This window comes from Salvia hispanica, chromosome 3, assembly GCF_029641045.1.
Source record: "Salvia hispanica isolate PSC_SH4W2 chromosome 3, Shi_PSC_v1, whole genome shotgun sequence".
NCBI classification, from domain to species: Eukaryota; Viridiplantae; Streptophyta; class Magnoliopsida; order Lamiales; family Lamiaceae; genus Salvia; species Salvia hispanica.
In genome coordinates this window covers 53,067,037-53,081,716 of record NC_142694.1, presented here as the reverse complement: position 1 = coordinate 53,081,716, position 14,680 = coordinate 53,067,037, and the positions used below count along the sequence as shown (strand labels likewise).

At 39.3% G+C, this 14,680-nt stretch overlaps 3 protein-coding genes across 9 annotated transcripts; 2 read left to right on the top strand and 1 right to left on the bottom strand.

The window, feature by feature from the left end:
• Nucleotides 1-25: 25 nt before the first annotated feature.
• On the bottom strand, nt 26-1,149 carry LOC125211958 (aspartate aminotransferase, chloroplastic-like). 7 transcript variants are annotated; one of them, XR_016137302.1, is made up of 4 exons: nt 883-1,149; nt 488-585; nt 317-364; nt 26-246 (listed from the first exon to the last, which is right to left on the bottom strand). XR_016137302.1 is itself a non-coding variant. In XM_048111934.2 (4 exons), the coding sequence occupies exons 2-4, from the start codon at nt 560-562 to the stop codon at nt 127-129; spliced, it is 234 nt and encodes a 77-aa protein (XP_047967891.1). In that variant the 5' UTR covers nt 563-585; nt 883-1,149; the 3' UTR covers nt 26-126. The 7 variants fall into 7 exon arrangements, 4 of the variants coding, with proteins under 4 accessions (XP_047967891.1, XP_047967890.1, XP_047967889.1 ...); XR_007174585.2 differs by having other exon boundaries at nt 488-578; XR_007174584.2 differs by having other exon boundaries at nt 488-573.
• Nucleotides 1,150-5,551: 4,402 nt separating this feature from the next.
• LOC125211957 (cytochrome P450 86B1-like) lies at nt 5,552-8,127 on the top strand. The gene is made up of 2 exons (XM_048111930.2): nt 5,552-7,019; nt 7,477-8,127. The coding sequence occupies exons 1-2, from the start codon at nt 5,721-5,723 to the stop codon at nt 7,882-7,884; spliced, it is 1,707 nt and encodes a 568-aa protein (XP_047967887.1). The 5' UTR covers nt 5,552-5,720; the 3' UTR covers nt 7,885-8,127.
• A 3,665-nt stretch (nt 8,128-11,792) lies between these two features.
• LOC125213514 (midasin-like protein) lies at nt 11,793-14,599 on the top strand. Its single transcript, XM_048114103.2, has 2 exons — nt 11,793-12,303; nt 13,401-14,599. Exons 1-2 carry the CDS (start codon nt 11,902-11,904, stop codon nt 14,328-14,330), a joined length of 1,332 nt encoding a protein of 443 aa, XP_047970060.2. The 5' UTR covers nt 11,793-11,901; the 3' UTR covers nt 14,331-14,599.
• Nucleotides 14,600-14,680: the final 81 nt, after the last annotated feature.

The window sequence follows — 14,680 nt, the reverse complement described above, 5'->3', positions numbered from 1 at the left end:
AATACGATAAATTACATAACAGCGGTAACATTAAATGTAATTTTTAAATAGCATTATTACAATATTCTAATTCTGATATGATTATATTTACTTCAACTTGGATAATTGGAGATTCTTAATTCTTAGTCACAAGAATAGGACTTCATCCATTACTTTTTGTTGCTGAGGAACAGAGCTTTCTGCTCCAAATAATAGTTCAGCTGTAGTCTTGTTGAATGCAGCCAAACCTTCGATTGGCAGATAGTACTGCACATTGTGATGCATATTATAAACATAAGTGATGAATCACAGACTTGTCGAGTGAAAAATTATGTACCTCTTTGTTCTCTCCCTTTTGCATAATAAGATTTTCTGCCTACAAATTCTTTTATGAGAAATAACATTTAGTGTAATTTCTCAACAAATCAAATATGCTAGGCGATCATTGTATCTCAGAAATAAAGTAGTTGTTGTACAAACACATACAAGAGAGGATGAAGCAACTTACTTTCTTCACAACATCGAGCACATACGGCTGTAGATCTTCAGTCCGATAGGCACCAACGCCCAGGTTAAGCTTCATTTCACGAGTATCTGCTCTGAACACTTCAGTACTATTTATATCTTCATAATAAACTCAATTAAGCAACTATTTCAAGCCTTTAAATGACATATTTATATGCTAAATGACCCTTGTAAAATCAAGACCACATCATCTACAACCGCATCAATCAAAGACAAATACTAAGCAACATGAACTGCGCAAAAGCAACCAAGATTTACTACGTTGCACAACATACAAAACAAAAGTTTAAAAAATACCCCTAAATAAGCAGAATCAAGTGAACTAAAAGATACTCAAATCATTAGCGATAAATAGAAAAAACAAAAGAAGAATCCAACCTTCTCGACAGGGAGGGTGAAGCAAGCAACTAAAATAGCCCCAATCAGCAGCAGAAATAGCGAAACCTTCATAAGCGAAACCCAACTAAATTCGAACGCCATAGTTATCGATTGCGGCGAGAAAAATAAGATCTTTCTGCGCCACGGTCTGCACTGTTCGTCGCCTGGGTCCCCCGCCAGAGTTTGCTTTAATGCCAAGCGAGGCCGCAAATTTATCCCCCCTCACTTAATGGAATGGGAGTTACAAAAGAGGTGAAGAGGCAAACACTCCCCATGACCTATGAACGTTCCCACTTTTATTTTTATTTTCATTAATATTAGAAAATTTCTGGCAATCTTGTGAATATTCCTAAAACTTTCCACGTTTATTTTTATTTTCATTAATATTACAAAAATTTCATAATGGGTGAATATTCCCAAAACACTCCTTTTATATATTATATAGATATAGATGTCGATATTTAGAGTGTTTATAAATTTTCTAATATTTTTTTTCCAAATCTTCTATTATTTTTTTCCAGTTTTTAAAATTCTAGTCTTATTATATTTTTCAAAGATATTTTTCTAGTACATTGTCATAATTAATTATCTAGAAATTTTTTCTAGTATTATTCTAGAGTTAGAGGATTAGGGATTTTATTTGTTAAGATGTTTTTGTAAGACAGCGCACAGCTAAAGTGGAATGATGTTCCTCTTTGACTTGCATGCTCTATATGGTTCTTCGTCATCATGCAAGAGGTAGTATATTTCTGCACTCCTTGTCATATAGAACCAATTCTCATCTATATGAGCTATGTTGTGCATGTCATTATGTGCTATTTTACCTTCACAAATGGTTGTTGGAGTTGACTGAGGCACCATCTCAATCGTGCCATTTATACAGGTAAGTTAGATGTGGCTTAACTGCACTTGTACGGGGTCTAAATTGCTTCACCTTTACCCACGTACAAAGTATGGTTTTGCTAACTTCAAGTGTTAGTGTCATCTTCCTATAGAAAGATCTTTTAAGGGCAGAAAGAGTTCTAACCTTTTCTTTATCCACACTCTTCTTTTCTCCACGTGGACAACCATAAAATTTTTATGATATTTTAGAGCAATTTTTAAGTTCGACATCAAAAAGGCCAAGTAGAAAACTACATTGATATAATAGTGCCAACTGCCAAGTAGGATAAAAAAATGCACGTAAGTTAATTGATATGGCGATTGACCTGCCACGAGAAATAACAAACAAAATGTAAATTTTTGTGATATTTTATACCAATTTTAAAGTTCGTGCAAAATACCAAATTTTGGCTAAAGTTAATGATTTTAATTTTAGAGTGAATTGCATGAAAGGGCCCTAACTTTTCGACTTGTTGCACCGTTGACCCATAACAAAAAATAATCCCACAATAGGGGTCTGACAAAATATAAAATCACAAACCTTGCATATTTTGCCATTTTTCAGACGAAAATGCCCAAATGGCTTGAAGGGCAATTTAGTCTAGTTATGCTTCAAACATGCAGAATTCTGCACACCTAGACTTTGACTACAAGCTGATGTGTAAGAGATGTCAAAAATCAAACAAGTTATTCGAATCACCTACCTGTTTCCATTGAAATATAAAAATCATTCATTTATGTGTTAATAGTGACTTGAATTTGAATTTGTTGTCTTTGCTGTATCGAAATTTGACAGCAACGCCTTTGCCTTCTCACAAATTGATTCATTATTTTATAGTACAACAATAATTATCAGTCAAAAACCTACTTATATTCTTATTTTAATATTTTTAGCTAAACTTAGACCCCAACATTCTCAAATGTTAATCCATTAACTACCAACAGCTAAAATTATTTAAAATAAGCAACCATAATACTATTATTGTCACAATTAATAGAAATATATTATTTCAAAACAGAAAAAAAAAAAAAACAAATTAACATTTATTTTACTAGTATAAAATTCCAACTAAAGCAAATCAAGATTTTTGCAGAGAGAGAGTGAGCTTCCTATTTTCCTTTGTTTTTGTTTTAATTTCAAAATCCCCAGATTGAAGATTGAAAAATTCCACAAACCCAAAGTCCCCAAATCCATAAACCCTCCTCCACCATGGACGGCCACCGCGATCCGCCGCTCCTCCGCCACACCACCACCGCGCAAATCCTCCGCCACACCTCATCATTGTTCTATTCCCACATCCTCACCTTCGTCTTCCTCTCCTCTCTCCCCCTCACCTTCCGCTCCAATGTCCAGAGCGCCTCCTATTACCTCTCCTCCCTCATCGACAACGACCCCTCCTTGAAATCCCTCCTCTCCTGCCTCGATTTCTCCGCCTCCTCCCATCTCCACCACCGCCACCACCCCTGCTCTGCAGCCGCCGTGCCTTCCTCCACCTCTCCCGCGTTGGAACCCTCGACGACGACGACTTTTTCTCCGACGATTCAATTTCGATCGCTCGTTATTCCACCCTTCCTCGAGGAAGCAAGTCGCCAATTCCACCTCCGTCGTCCTTTCCTATTCGGAAAACCTATGATGGGATTTTTTTTGTTAGGGATCAACGATGCAACAGCCTAAAAGTTATGGCCCTTTTATGCAATTCACTCTTAATTTTAAGGATCAATATCCTTTTTTATAACACATACATAACATGCAATTAAAAAGAAATGTCCACAATTCTCAACATAGCTCACATATTTTCCCAATTTTAAATATCCATAGATCTCATCCAACAATTAGTTAAGGAGTGGGTTAGTTCGTCAAGAAACATCAAGCTTTAAGAATATCCAAATGTTGTAGTGAAGATGTTTGAAGATTTTATTCTCCTTTTTACTTTGTGAAAACTGAAAGTGTGGGTGGAATAAAGAATGGTGAGTGATGAATGCATTAAACTTTCTTCTCTTTTCCTTATGTTTTCCAATTTTTTTAAGGGGAAATGGAATGTTATTATCTTTCACGGTGTGTGTTGATGTATACAGTAATATTTTAGCAATCGTGCACCTAAACCCAACACTTTAAATTACCAACACTTGTCTTAAATTTAGGACATCCATTTGAATTGTTTCCAAACTTATATAAGTTGAAGGAACAAGCTTCCCTTTATTTTGTTTAAATGGCCAAAAAAAATTTGTAGCTTTATTTTATTACTAAGTTGTTAGATATCCTACTGATCTTTTTTTCAGTTTTATTGTTTTGTAAGTTCAACATTAATTCTATAATTTATCAATTCAATTTCAAAATCTAAAATATCTGTACATTTCACAATAATAATTTATACAACTGATCATATTATTAACAAATTACTGTAAAATAATTTAATGTTAAAAATCGACAAAATAGATCTCTCGTTGTCTCGCATTATTCGATTCATAATAAACTTGGGAGCATATTATACATGTAATAACCATATGCACATATACTCTATATTTACTTAACGTCACACAGTAAGTCCAAAGTAATTATGCAAACGCACACACCTATATCACAAAAATAGATTATTTATGAATCATATTTAATCATTCGTTATTTCATTTACCAAAATTACTGGTATAAACATTCCAATCCTCTTAACTTAATTAAAATTCCAAAACTATACTTTAAAATATCCATGTTAGTAATTCTTGTTATTCTATATTAATTCGTAACTTCTAATTAAATTCAATGCAATTTACGATTACGATGTACAAGTTTGAAAAGTAAGATATTAATTACTAGGTTAATTTACAATAGAAATATTTTGCACTAGTTATAGCCTTATAGGTGTAACGATTAGAAATTTAGAATTCCTGATGGATTAAGAGATCAATTATAGTATGATGTGTGAGAATCATATTATGCAATCGTGTAGAAAATGGTAGATACGTAAACGTTGATCACTAACCGTCTGATTTATCTAGGGCCCTTAAAATAATTACTATTGTTGATAAAAAGATTAAGACAAAAACATTCATTACTCTACTATACGGTAAATGAAATTAATTTGGATATTTTTTTCATGTTTGATGATTCGCTCGCCTCAATTTTATTTTATTTGACACATGGACAATAATATTATTCACCCTCTTACTCCTCCAATCCTGACACATTTAGCTAATTTTAAACGTTCGTCATTTAAATCTCATTTATTTTTTCTATTTATAGTTAATGGAATCCACAGTCATTATTACTGTCACATTATACTACTAAAATTGTATTGGCACTTGAGCTTAATCTTATACATGTCCAAACCTCCAACTGACAACTCTATACCGATTGATAAAAAACTTGATGCAAAAGATTCACCACAAATAAATAAATGAATTAGTTTTGTATGTCTTTGACGTGGTTTGTGAATAATAATAATTTGAAAGAAAAATATTTGCATCGGAGAAGTCCACATCACAGGGCAGGTAATTTATTTCATTTAAGATGAACAACAATCAAAATCAAGCTTTGGTTAACAAATTCCACAACTCAAAAACTAAAAAAACAACAACTAGACAAATTTTATGATACACAATAACATATCCAAAGTTGTAGCTAACCAACATAAATACATATGTTTCCAACGGCCAAGGAAGCGTGTACGAAGCTATGAAAGGAAAAAATCATTCACTTAGGCCAACTGTTCCCACCAAACCCCCCATTACACCCCAAACATAAAACAGTCAAATCACAATACTAGAATAAGTTGTTTCAAACCAAACATAGAATTAGATCAAAATCATTCACCCCAAAATTCTAATCCCATTTTGCAAGAAATCCCACTTATAGTGATTCACCTCAAAAAGCAGCCTCCCTTTCCGCTCACCAAATCAAACCTATGTGCAAACTCATGCACGCCAAGAAACACTACTACCCATTACTATAACTCAAACACATGACTCCATCATCAAATTACCATTTCTTCAACTACTACTACTACTCCTCATTCCACCACCACCACCTCCTTCATTCCACAATCATGAACACGACTTCCTACGACCTCGCTCCGAGCGTGTCGGCCGCGGGCCTCCTCTCCTTCTTCTGCGAGATACAGAAGATGGAGATCTTCCTGGCCGCGGCAGTGTTCGTGGTGATACACTGCCTGCGGCAGAGGAAGCGCCACGGCCTCCCGAGCTGGCCCTTTGTCGGGATGCTCCCGTCCCTGGTCCTCGGCCTGCGCGGGAACATGTACGAGTGGATCTCGGATGTACTCAAGGGGCAAAATGGTACTTTCATGTTCAAGGGGCCGTGGTTCACCAACCTCAACTGCATAGTCACATCCGATCCGCGCAACCTGGAATACCTTCTCAAGACAAAATTCCCCAATTTCCCGAAAGGCGAATACTTCCGCGCCACCGTCCGCGATCTCCTCGGCGATGGGATCTTCAGCGCCGACGACGAGATATGGCAGCGCCAGCGGAAGACGGCGAGCCTGGAGTTCCACTCAGCGAAATTCCGCCGCATGACGACGGATTCATTACTGGAGCTCGTCCACGCGCGGCTGCTTCCGGTTCTAGAAGATTCGATTGAGAAATCCGAGTGTATTGATTTGCAGGACATCCTTCTCCGCCTGACGTTCGACAACGTGTGCATGATCGCCTTCGGGGTGGACCCGGGGTGCCTGCGCCCGGGGCTGCCGGAGATCCCGTTCGCGGCGGCGTTCGAGGCGGCGACGGAGGCGACGATCGCGCGGTTCGTGATGCCGACGCTGGTGTGGCGGGCGATGCGGTGGATGGGGGCGGGGAGCGAGGGGAGGCTGAGGGAGGCGATCAAGGGGGTGGACGGCTTCGCTGAGGAGGTGATCAGGGAGAGGAGGAAGGAGATGGCGGCGGAGGGGGCGGAGCGGCGGCGGAGGACGGATCTGTTGACTGTTTTCATGGGGATGAAGGAGGAGGATGGGAGGAGGGCGTTTTCGGATAAGTTGTTGAGGGATATTTGCGTCAATTTCATTTTGGCGGGGAGGGATACGTCGTCGGTGGCGTTGAGCTGGTTCTTCTGGCTGCTGGGGCAGAATCCGGAGGTGGAGGAGAGGATTTTGGAGGAGGTTTGTGGGATAGTTAGAGAGAGAAATGTAGAGAGAGAGGAGGAGGAGGTTGTGTTGAGGCCGGAGGAGGTGAAGAAGATGGACTACTTGCATGCTGCACTGTCTGAGGCTCTTAGGCTCTATCCTTCTGTCCCTGTTGATCACAAGGAGGTTAGTAATACTCTCTCCGTCCACGAAATAAATTATCTGATAAATGGTCAACTTTTTCCAATATTTGAAATGTTTACTTGAAAAGCTCCCACCGTTTTAGGTAATTATGATTTTGTATCCATCGTTTTATATTTGGGAAAAAAATGTCATGGAAAAAATTTTCTAGTGATCGAAATATGAACGTGAAAGCCGAAATTACACATCGATTGAGTAACCTACGTGTAATTTTTGGTAATCGACATGCCACATTTCGATCGGCGGAATACTTTTGCAGGATATTTTATTCCCAAAAAATAAAACAATGAATATTGGATAGAGTATTGATTACCTAACTTCTATTTCAAATGATGAGACAAAATAGTCAATTTACTACTGAATTATTTAATGCCTTTAGGACAAAAAAATAGATAAACTCAATATATAAAATTGATTATAGTTTTGGTAATGAATGTAATAGGTGTTGGAGGATGATAAATTCCCAGATGGAACGGTGTTGAAGAAGGGCACGAAAGTTGTGTACGCGATCTACGCAATGGGGCGAATGGAGGGCATTTGGGGGAGTGACTGCAGGGAATTCAAGCCGGAGCGGTGGTTGCGCGACCGGCGCTTCATGAGCGAGTCCGCCTACAAGTTCACGGCCTTCAACGGGGGCCCTCGCCTTTGCTTGGGCAAGGATTTCGCCTACTACCAAATGAAGTTCGCGGCCGCCTCCATCTTGCTCCGGTATAGGGTGGTGGTGGTGGAGGGCCACCCGGTGGTGCCTAAGATGGCCTTGACTATGTACATGAAGTATGGATTGAAGGTGGTGTTAGAGAAGCGCGATCGTAATCAACTTGACAAATATCTCAGCTTCAAAGCCATATGAAATTAATGCTTAATTACTATGCTTTTAAATTTATACTCCTATATGATTATGTATGCAAAATGGGGGTGGGTAATTGGTAAGCATGGAGAATTCTTGGAATAAGAAGGAAATGGAAAAGATTATTTTATTCAAGTGGCTGGTTGATTTTGTGATGTAATTAAGTTTGCCATTATTTTTTTATTGTATGATTATAGTTAATAATACCGATGTAGTGATGTTTGAAAGGTGCGTTTGATTCTTCCAGATGGTGTGTTCATCTTGCAAGTTTCAATAGATGATCTCATCTCATAATGTTATTTTGAAAGTAATTCACGAATATAATTATCGCACCATTTTATAATAACGTTAGAAAATATTAAGTAATACTCCGTACTAGTTAGGGCTGGCAATTTTTGACACGACACGATAACACGACACGAACCGGCACGAAATTAATGGGTTTGGGTCAGAGCTTATCGTGTTCGTGTCCTTATCGGGTCGACCCATTAAGGACACGAAAATTTCGTGTCGTGTTCGTGTCGTGTTCGTGTCGGGTTCGTGTTATCCGTTAGCAATGCGTGTTCGTGTCGTGTTCGTGTTATCCGTTAACACATAATATTTTAATATTATTATTCTTATTAACACATAATATTTTAATATTATTATTCTTATTATTTTCATTTTTTAATACTTATTTTTGTGTCATTAATGGGTTCGTGTCGTGTTCGTGTCTGAGAGTAGCGGGTCGTGTTCGTGTTCGTGTTTGAGATTTTCTTAACGGGTCGTGTTCGTGTTTGTTGTTATCGTGTTCGTGTCGTTATCGTGTCGACACGATAACGACCCGACACGCACGATTTGCCACCCCTAGTACTAGTATAAAGAAATCACATTTAATTTTATGTAATTTTCATATAAAAGAAATCACAACTGCATTATGCAATTAGTTTCAACTTTCAAGTGACGGTGAATAGAGCATCTCCAATAGCAATAGGAAAGTCACAGGCTAGCTACTCTCTCTCCCTACCACGTCATCAGCACTAAAAATCCACCTGTCATTTCATCATTTTAAGTAAATAGGCTAGCCATAGGCTAGCCGCAATTAAATAATTCAAAAGAAACTACATTTACGGAATAAAATTTACGATTAAATTACAGAATTAAATTTACGAGACATATATACGGAAAAATTCATTCATTTCATTAAAAAAAAAATGTACATAGATAAAAAAAAAAATACATGCTTTTTTTTAAAAAAAAAATGGGCTTCCACACACGATCCCGCCGCTCTCTACTCCTCGTTGTCGCCGCCGCCACCCGGGGTATCTGAGCCCACGTCTGAGCCCCCCACCAGTGCCCACGTGGCATCCAAATCCACCTGCATGTTCTCGAGCATCGATTGAAGGAACCTCTTCTCCGTGGGGTCAGTTGCGGCCCTCCACTCTTGGAAGACCTTGTACATCCGTTCCACCGTTTTTTTACGCGAGAATAAAGTGTACGCGCGTGGGGGGGTGCCGAGATGACCTCCTGGGGGATAGGGGGATCCTCCCCTCGCTGCCTGTTGCACCCGCTTTTGGCCAACCGGGCAAGGGCGACGAGTAAAGGATGGAGGGGACGGAAACTCCTCAGCATCCGGGGGGAGGTCGTGGGATCCGCCGCCGCTGCTACTGTAATCGCCGGAATAGTTCAGCCTCTGCTTCTTCGGCCACCCAGCGTCGCACCCCGCCCGAAACTTCTCGGAGTCCTTCAGCAGCACATAGCATTCACAGAAGGTGAACTCCTTATAAATCCTCGGCATGGGGAACTGACTCTCCGCTATCCTGCGGGCGTCCTCCTCATTCTGCCCACTAGTCAGCATACGGAGGGCGTTGGCGTACAACCCCGAAAAAACGGCTGACCGCGGCCCTGATGCGTTCCCACCCCTTCCGACACTCCTCCCCGCTGTAGTCCTTTCCGTGCGGGCAGTCCCTCCTGTAGGCTGCTCTAATCTTAGCCCACATGTTGACGACCCGCTGGTTGTTCGAAACCAGCGGATCGTCGCAAATCGACAACCATGCCTTGGCCACGCCGACGTACTCATCCTCCGTCCACTTTCTATGCGTGGAGGTGTCGTGAACAGCGGCTGTGACGACTCGCCGACCACCTTGCCATACCGACATCATCCTCATCATCTGTTGCTGCATTTGGGGCATACCTCCCCACCCCGGCGTTGCCTGCCCGCCGCTGGCCTGCACCCCGCCCGACATCCTCCACGGCATCCCCCCTGCATCCCCCCCTGCGCTCCCGCCATCATCTCCATCAACTGTTGCCAAGGGACGTTAAACCTTGGGCCCATCTGCCCGCCCATCTGGCCCCATCCAGATCCCACGGGTACTGTGGGAGTCTGAGATCCGCTCGTCGCCGGACTGGACTCGTTGTTGTTGTCCATCGCTCGATGTTGCTCTTGTACAGAAATTTAGAGAGAGAAAAAACTCGTTAAAACAAGTGGTGCAAATGAAACTGAAACTAAAATCGCGTATATATAGGTTTTAAAAAAATTTCAAAAAAAAAACGAAAAATGGGCGATGGCCGATCGGCGTGGGCTAGCCGGTTTCTTCGCAGATTCGCGGCGGACCGTTTCCAATAGTTCGGCTGGCTGACCGGCTAGCGATGCGAATCGGCTAGCCGGTGGGCTAGCCGCTATTGGAGATGCGGTTATCATCGGAGAGAGAACGTTAGTTCTACTACGCTTGCCAATCTAGTTTAATGTACGGTATTAATAAATTAAAAAACATCAAAAAAAAATCCATACCTTCATCCATTTGGACACCTTCCCCTTTCAGTTTAATTTTTAATATTCAGGTCTATGTGATTGTCCTATATATAATTTTGATAACTGACATAATATACTGAAATTGTTAAATATGCTTCGGTGTAATTTCATTGCGTATGTTGCGGTGCATCAATGATTTTTTTTTTTTATATTCTATTAATGCTAATGTATTTCTTTGGATTACTAAGATAAAATAATAATTATTTAGTGAATTAAGTTAAATAAGAACAAATAAGAGAATATAAAGTAATTTTTATATGCAAAAATTAAGAAATACTAATAAATTGATTTTGAATGAGAATAAGTAAAGTGAAACATAATACTACATTTTAAAAAAATAGAGTAAAAGAGAATAAAATAAGAGAGATAATAAAATTAAGAAATTTAATTATGTTAATTATTTTTAAAAATTATTTCCTCGTTTCTTGTTAATTGAGACTCTTCTTTTTGATACAGAGATTAAGAATAATTTGTTAAGTGGGCGGTGAATAAATAAAGAGAATAAAGTGCTATAAAGACGAAGAGAAAATAAAGTAAGAGAGATAAATTAATATTAACTAAAAATTAAAATAATTCAATTATATTAGAATTTCGTAAAATAAAAAATGACTCAATTAACATGGAACTTATCATGGAACGAATGAAATACCACTCTAGCTTAAAATAGCCTACTAAAAAATGCTTCGACTCAAAACTAATGGGATGTGACAATTAAAAAACACTAAGAATTGGGCATTTCAAAATAATACTCCCTCCGTCCCAAGATAAGTGACCTATTTTTTTTGGGCACAGGATTTAAGGAATGATATTTAAATAAGTTAAAGTGGTGAGAGTAAAGTATGAGAGAGGGAAAAGTAGAGGAGAGAAGAGAGAATAAAGTAAGAGAGATGACTTTTTACTAAAAATGGAAATAAGTCACTTATAGTGGGACACCAAAAAAGAATACAAGTCACTTATCTTGGGACGGGGGAATAGGAATAAATAAGTTGTTAGGAGTTGGACCTCTATGCAATTTAAACATTGGAGTAATTCTTGGATGGCCCAATAAGTTATTATCTTTGAATAAATATTTTGTAATCCAAGGAAGGATACTAAACCACCGCCTTATAATACTTGTATTTCAATAATTTCCTATGTTTAGAATTGGAAATAGATTTTGTTTATAAATATAGAAGTGTCGATTGTAATCGAATAATATAGAGAAATCTGGCATAGCCCCAGACGCAGCAATGGAAGATAGTTTCAGAGTTCGCGTAGATAAGGTCTTCGGCGCTCTCGGCAACGATACGGCGCCATCCGCCGGCGTAAGCCCTGCCCTCTGGTCCCTCACCGATGAAGAAATCGAACGCCGAGAATGGAATCGCAACAAGGATACTACTCCACAAGGAAAAGACCGCGCCCAATCTGAACCCTCCTTTGACCTAGAATCGGATCTTAACGAGTTGAGCGAAGAGGAAGACGAAGAGGAGGAGGAGGAGGAGGAGGAGGAAGAAGAACAAGAAGAGGGCGAGGAAATTGACGGTGCCAAACGACGCCGTAACAATAACAACGGCGGTGGTGGCGAATCTGGCGTTGAGGAGTATTTGGAAGTTCAGTCCAATATTGGGCGCGACTGCACCCTTGATTACGAGGTTTTTTTATTTTTAATAATGCTCAATGTTTCTCGTTTTATATTGCAAATGATTTCGTGCTGTGATATTTCTAACTCCTGAAAATTAAATGCCAACTCCATGTACATTTTTTTTTCAATTTTAGAAATTAATTGCTGCTTAATGCGACAGATGTGATAAGAAGGATCATGGTGTTTTCTTGTTTTTCTTTAAGTTCGAATTTAAATTTTGTGCCAACTTTATACATGGGCAAAACCATATCTCCTCAGTGTCATCACACCGCAGATTACCAAACCTAAAACCTTAGAACCAGGAATATGTTCTTAGTGTTTTACTTTATCTTTCGTGTGATATTATGTCATTACATGTAATTGTGTTGTTCTTAGTGTTTTTGGGCATTCATATGGTGAAGTGTCATGTATATATACAAGCTAGGTAATAGTGTTACAGTACTGCTTAATTGGAGCTTGCATCAGAGGCTGGTATCAAACTGAAAGTGCAGTGAATTTCTGTTGTCTGGAGCTTTTGCACAGTCCCTTGGGGAAGAGATCTAGGAGTATCTCTTCTAACTGCATGTGTTCTTAACATTACGGGTTTGAGTTTGAGTAAACATAGTTGGTACAGAGAGTATGCTTCTCATCTTGGCGATGCATCCCAAGAGGTTTTAGGCTTTTTATGCATCTCCATTACATCAGTGTTATTGTGCATCTCTTCTCACATCTTGTCTGTATGGAAATAATATAAAGCATTTATGCTTGTCTGTATGCCCCTTAGATGTGTGGTTGAAAATGCTGTACGGACATACATTTGTGGAATATTTTGAATTTCAAGAGGTTCACTTGTTGCACATGATATTGTCTTCCCCACGCATAATTTTCCCGCTATCAGAATAATTCTTAGTTATATTTTGAGTCTGCTGGTAAAGGTTGCATTGTGTATTTGATGCTACACATTCATCACCAGGTCATTAAGTCCACTATATGCATTCTGTTTCACAACTTGGTAATTTGCTGTTATAGTGCAATTTATAATTCTTGCTCTTGGTCTTTTTTGCTTCCATATATGGGTTTTTTTTGTTTCCCTTTTAATTTCATCTTTTTTGTTTTTGTTTTATGCAGGACGAGGAAGATGAATTTGACAAAGTCGCTGCTGGCTCGGAAGACACTGATGACCGGATATATCTAAAAAACGTGAAATGTGCTGACTATGAACTTGAAGAAGTTTGTAGATATGGTGAGCTTCCCAGTTCTTTCCAGGTTACTGCAAAAGATCCTCGGGCCAATCACTCGGCTGCAAAAGTTAGACTGAGAGAAGATGCAGAGGCTACTGGAGAACTTGATGGTTTACAACTTTCTGATAGCTCCATGGCCACAAATTTGGATGCTGAAGATATAAAAAAAGGAGAGTTAGGTATAGGTAATCCTAAGCCGATCCTGAGAAAAAGAGATATTTCGATGGACACCAAATCACAGAAACGTGTTAGATTCATGGCTGGACCTGAAAGTAGTACTCATGAGGATCAGCAGGCAGCCAGTGATTTGGCATCAGAATCTCGTGCGATGAGTGATAATTCAGTGTCTGAACAGGCTTCTGATCCTTCTAAATATTCGGCAGGGGTTCCTGATTATCTTATAAACCCTAAAAAATACACGTGCTATACATTTGATTCATCAGACAATATGGATGAAGAATCAAATCGAAAAGCACATGCTGACTTCTTCCATGACCTGAGGAAAAGAAACAGCGATACGTTGATGGAGGAGATGCCTGTGGAGTTACCAAAATCCATTGTGTTCACTCCAAAAAAGAAAGCTGAAAATGACTCAACAGCAAAGAGTGACAGCGAGCTCAAAACACGAGAAAATCTTGAGAACAAACGCTGGTCTTTTGATATTACAGCAGAGAACACCCAAGAAAGTGAGATCTCTGCAATGGAAGAAGATGAACCAGCCCACGTAGCTGTTGATGAAGGTCCACGTAGTTCTCAGAAACCAGGTCGTCAATACCGCACGAAGACCAATGGTAATGCTGATGACAACTTAGATTGATCGTAACTCGATAAAAGCTGTTGATACATAAGGGTTTGAAGATGTCCGCGCATATGTTATATGATGGGGCATTCGTCTCTATTGCTTGCCATTTTCTTACTTACTGATCAATCACATCCCCCCTATTACATACCGTTTTGAGCTGCATGTATTTTTAGTCTATTGTTCTGGTCTTATGAAGGATTTGCTCCTTGTCATATTGCTTTTGAGTATCTATCTTAAAACATCAGTAGTACTTTTTATGGGAAGTAGATTGTTTTTCTTGTTCATATTCATCCATCTCTGTTCGCCTTATTACTTTCAAGGGGACCGGAGCAACTCTTGGAGATGTTAAGCAGATACTCCCACTG

Coding starts and splice junctions, on each gene's coding strand:
- LOC125211958 (XM_048111934.2), bottom strand. CDS start 562: ATGAAGCTTAACCTGGGCGTTGGTGCCTATCGGACTGAAGATCTACAG. Junction 356..487: donor TGCTCGATGTTGTGAAGAAA/GTAAGTTGCTTC, acceptor AAGAATTTGTAG/GCAGAAAATCTTATTATGCA. Junction 247..316: donor AAAAGGGAGAGAACAAAGAG/GTACATAATTTT, acceptor CACAATGTGCAG/TACTATCTGCCAATCGAAGG.
- LOC125211957 (XM_048111930.2), top strand. CDS start 5,721: ATGACTCCATCATCAAATTACCATTTCTTCAACTACTACTACTACTCC. Junction 7,020..7,476: donor TCCCTGTTGATCACAAGGAG/GTTAGTAATACT, acceptor TGAATGTAATAG/GTGTTGGAGGATGATAAATT.
- LOC125213514 (XM_048114103.2), top strand. CDS start 11,902: ATGGAAGATAGTTTCAGAGTTCGCGTAGATAAGGTCTTCGGCGCTCTC. Junction 12,304..13,400: donor ACTGCACCCTTGATTACGAG/GTTTTTTTATTT, acceptor TGTTTTATGCAG/GACGAGGAAGATGAATTTGA.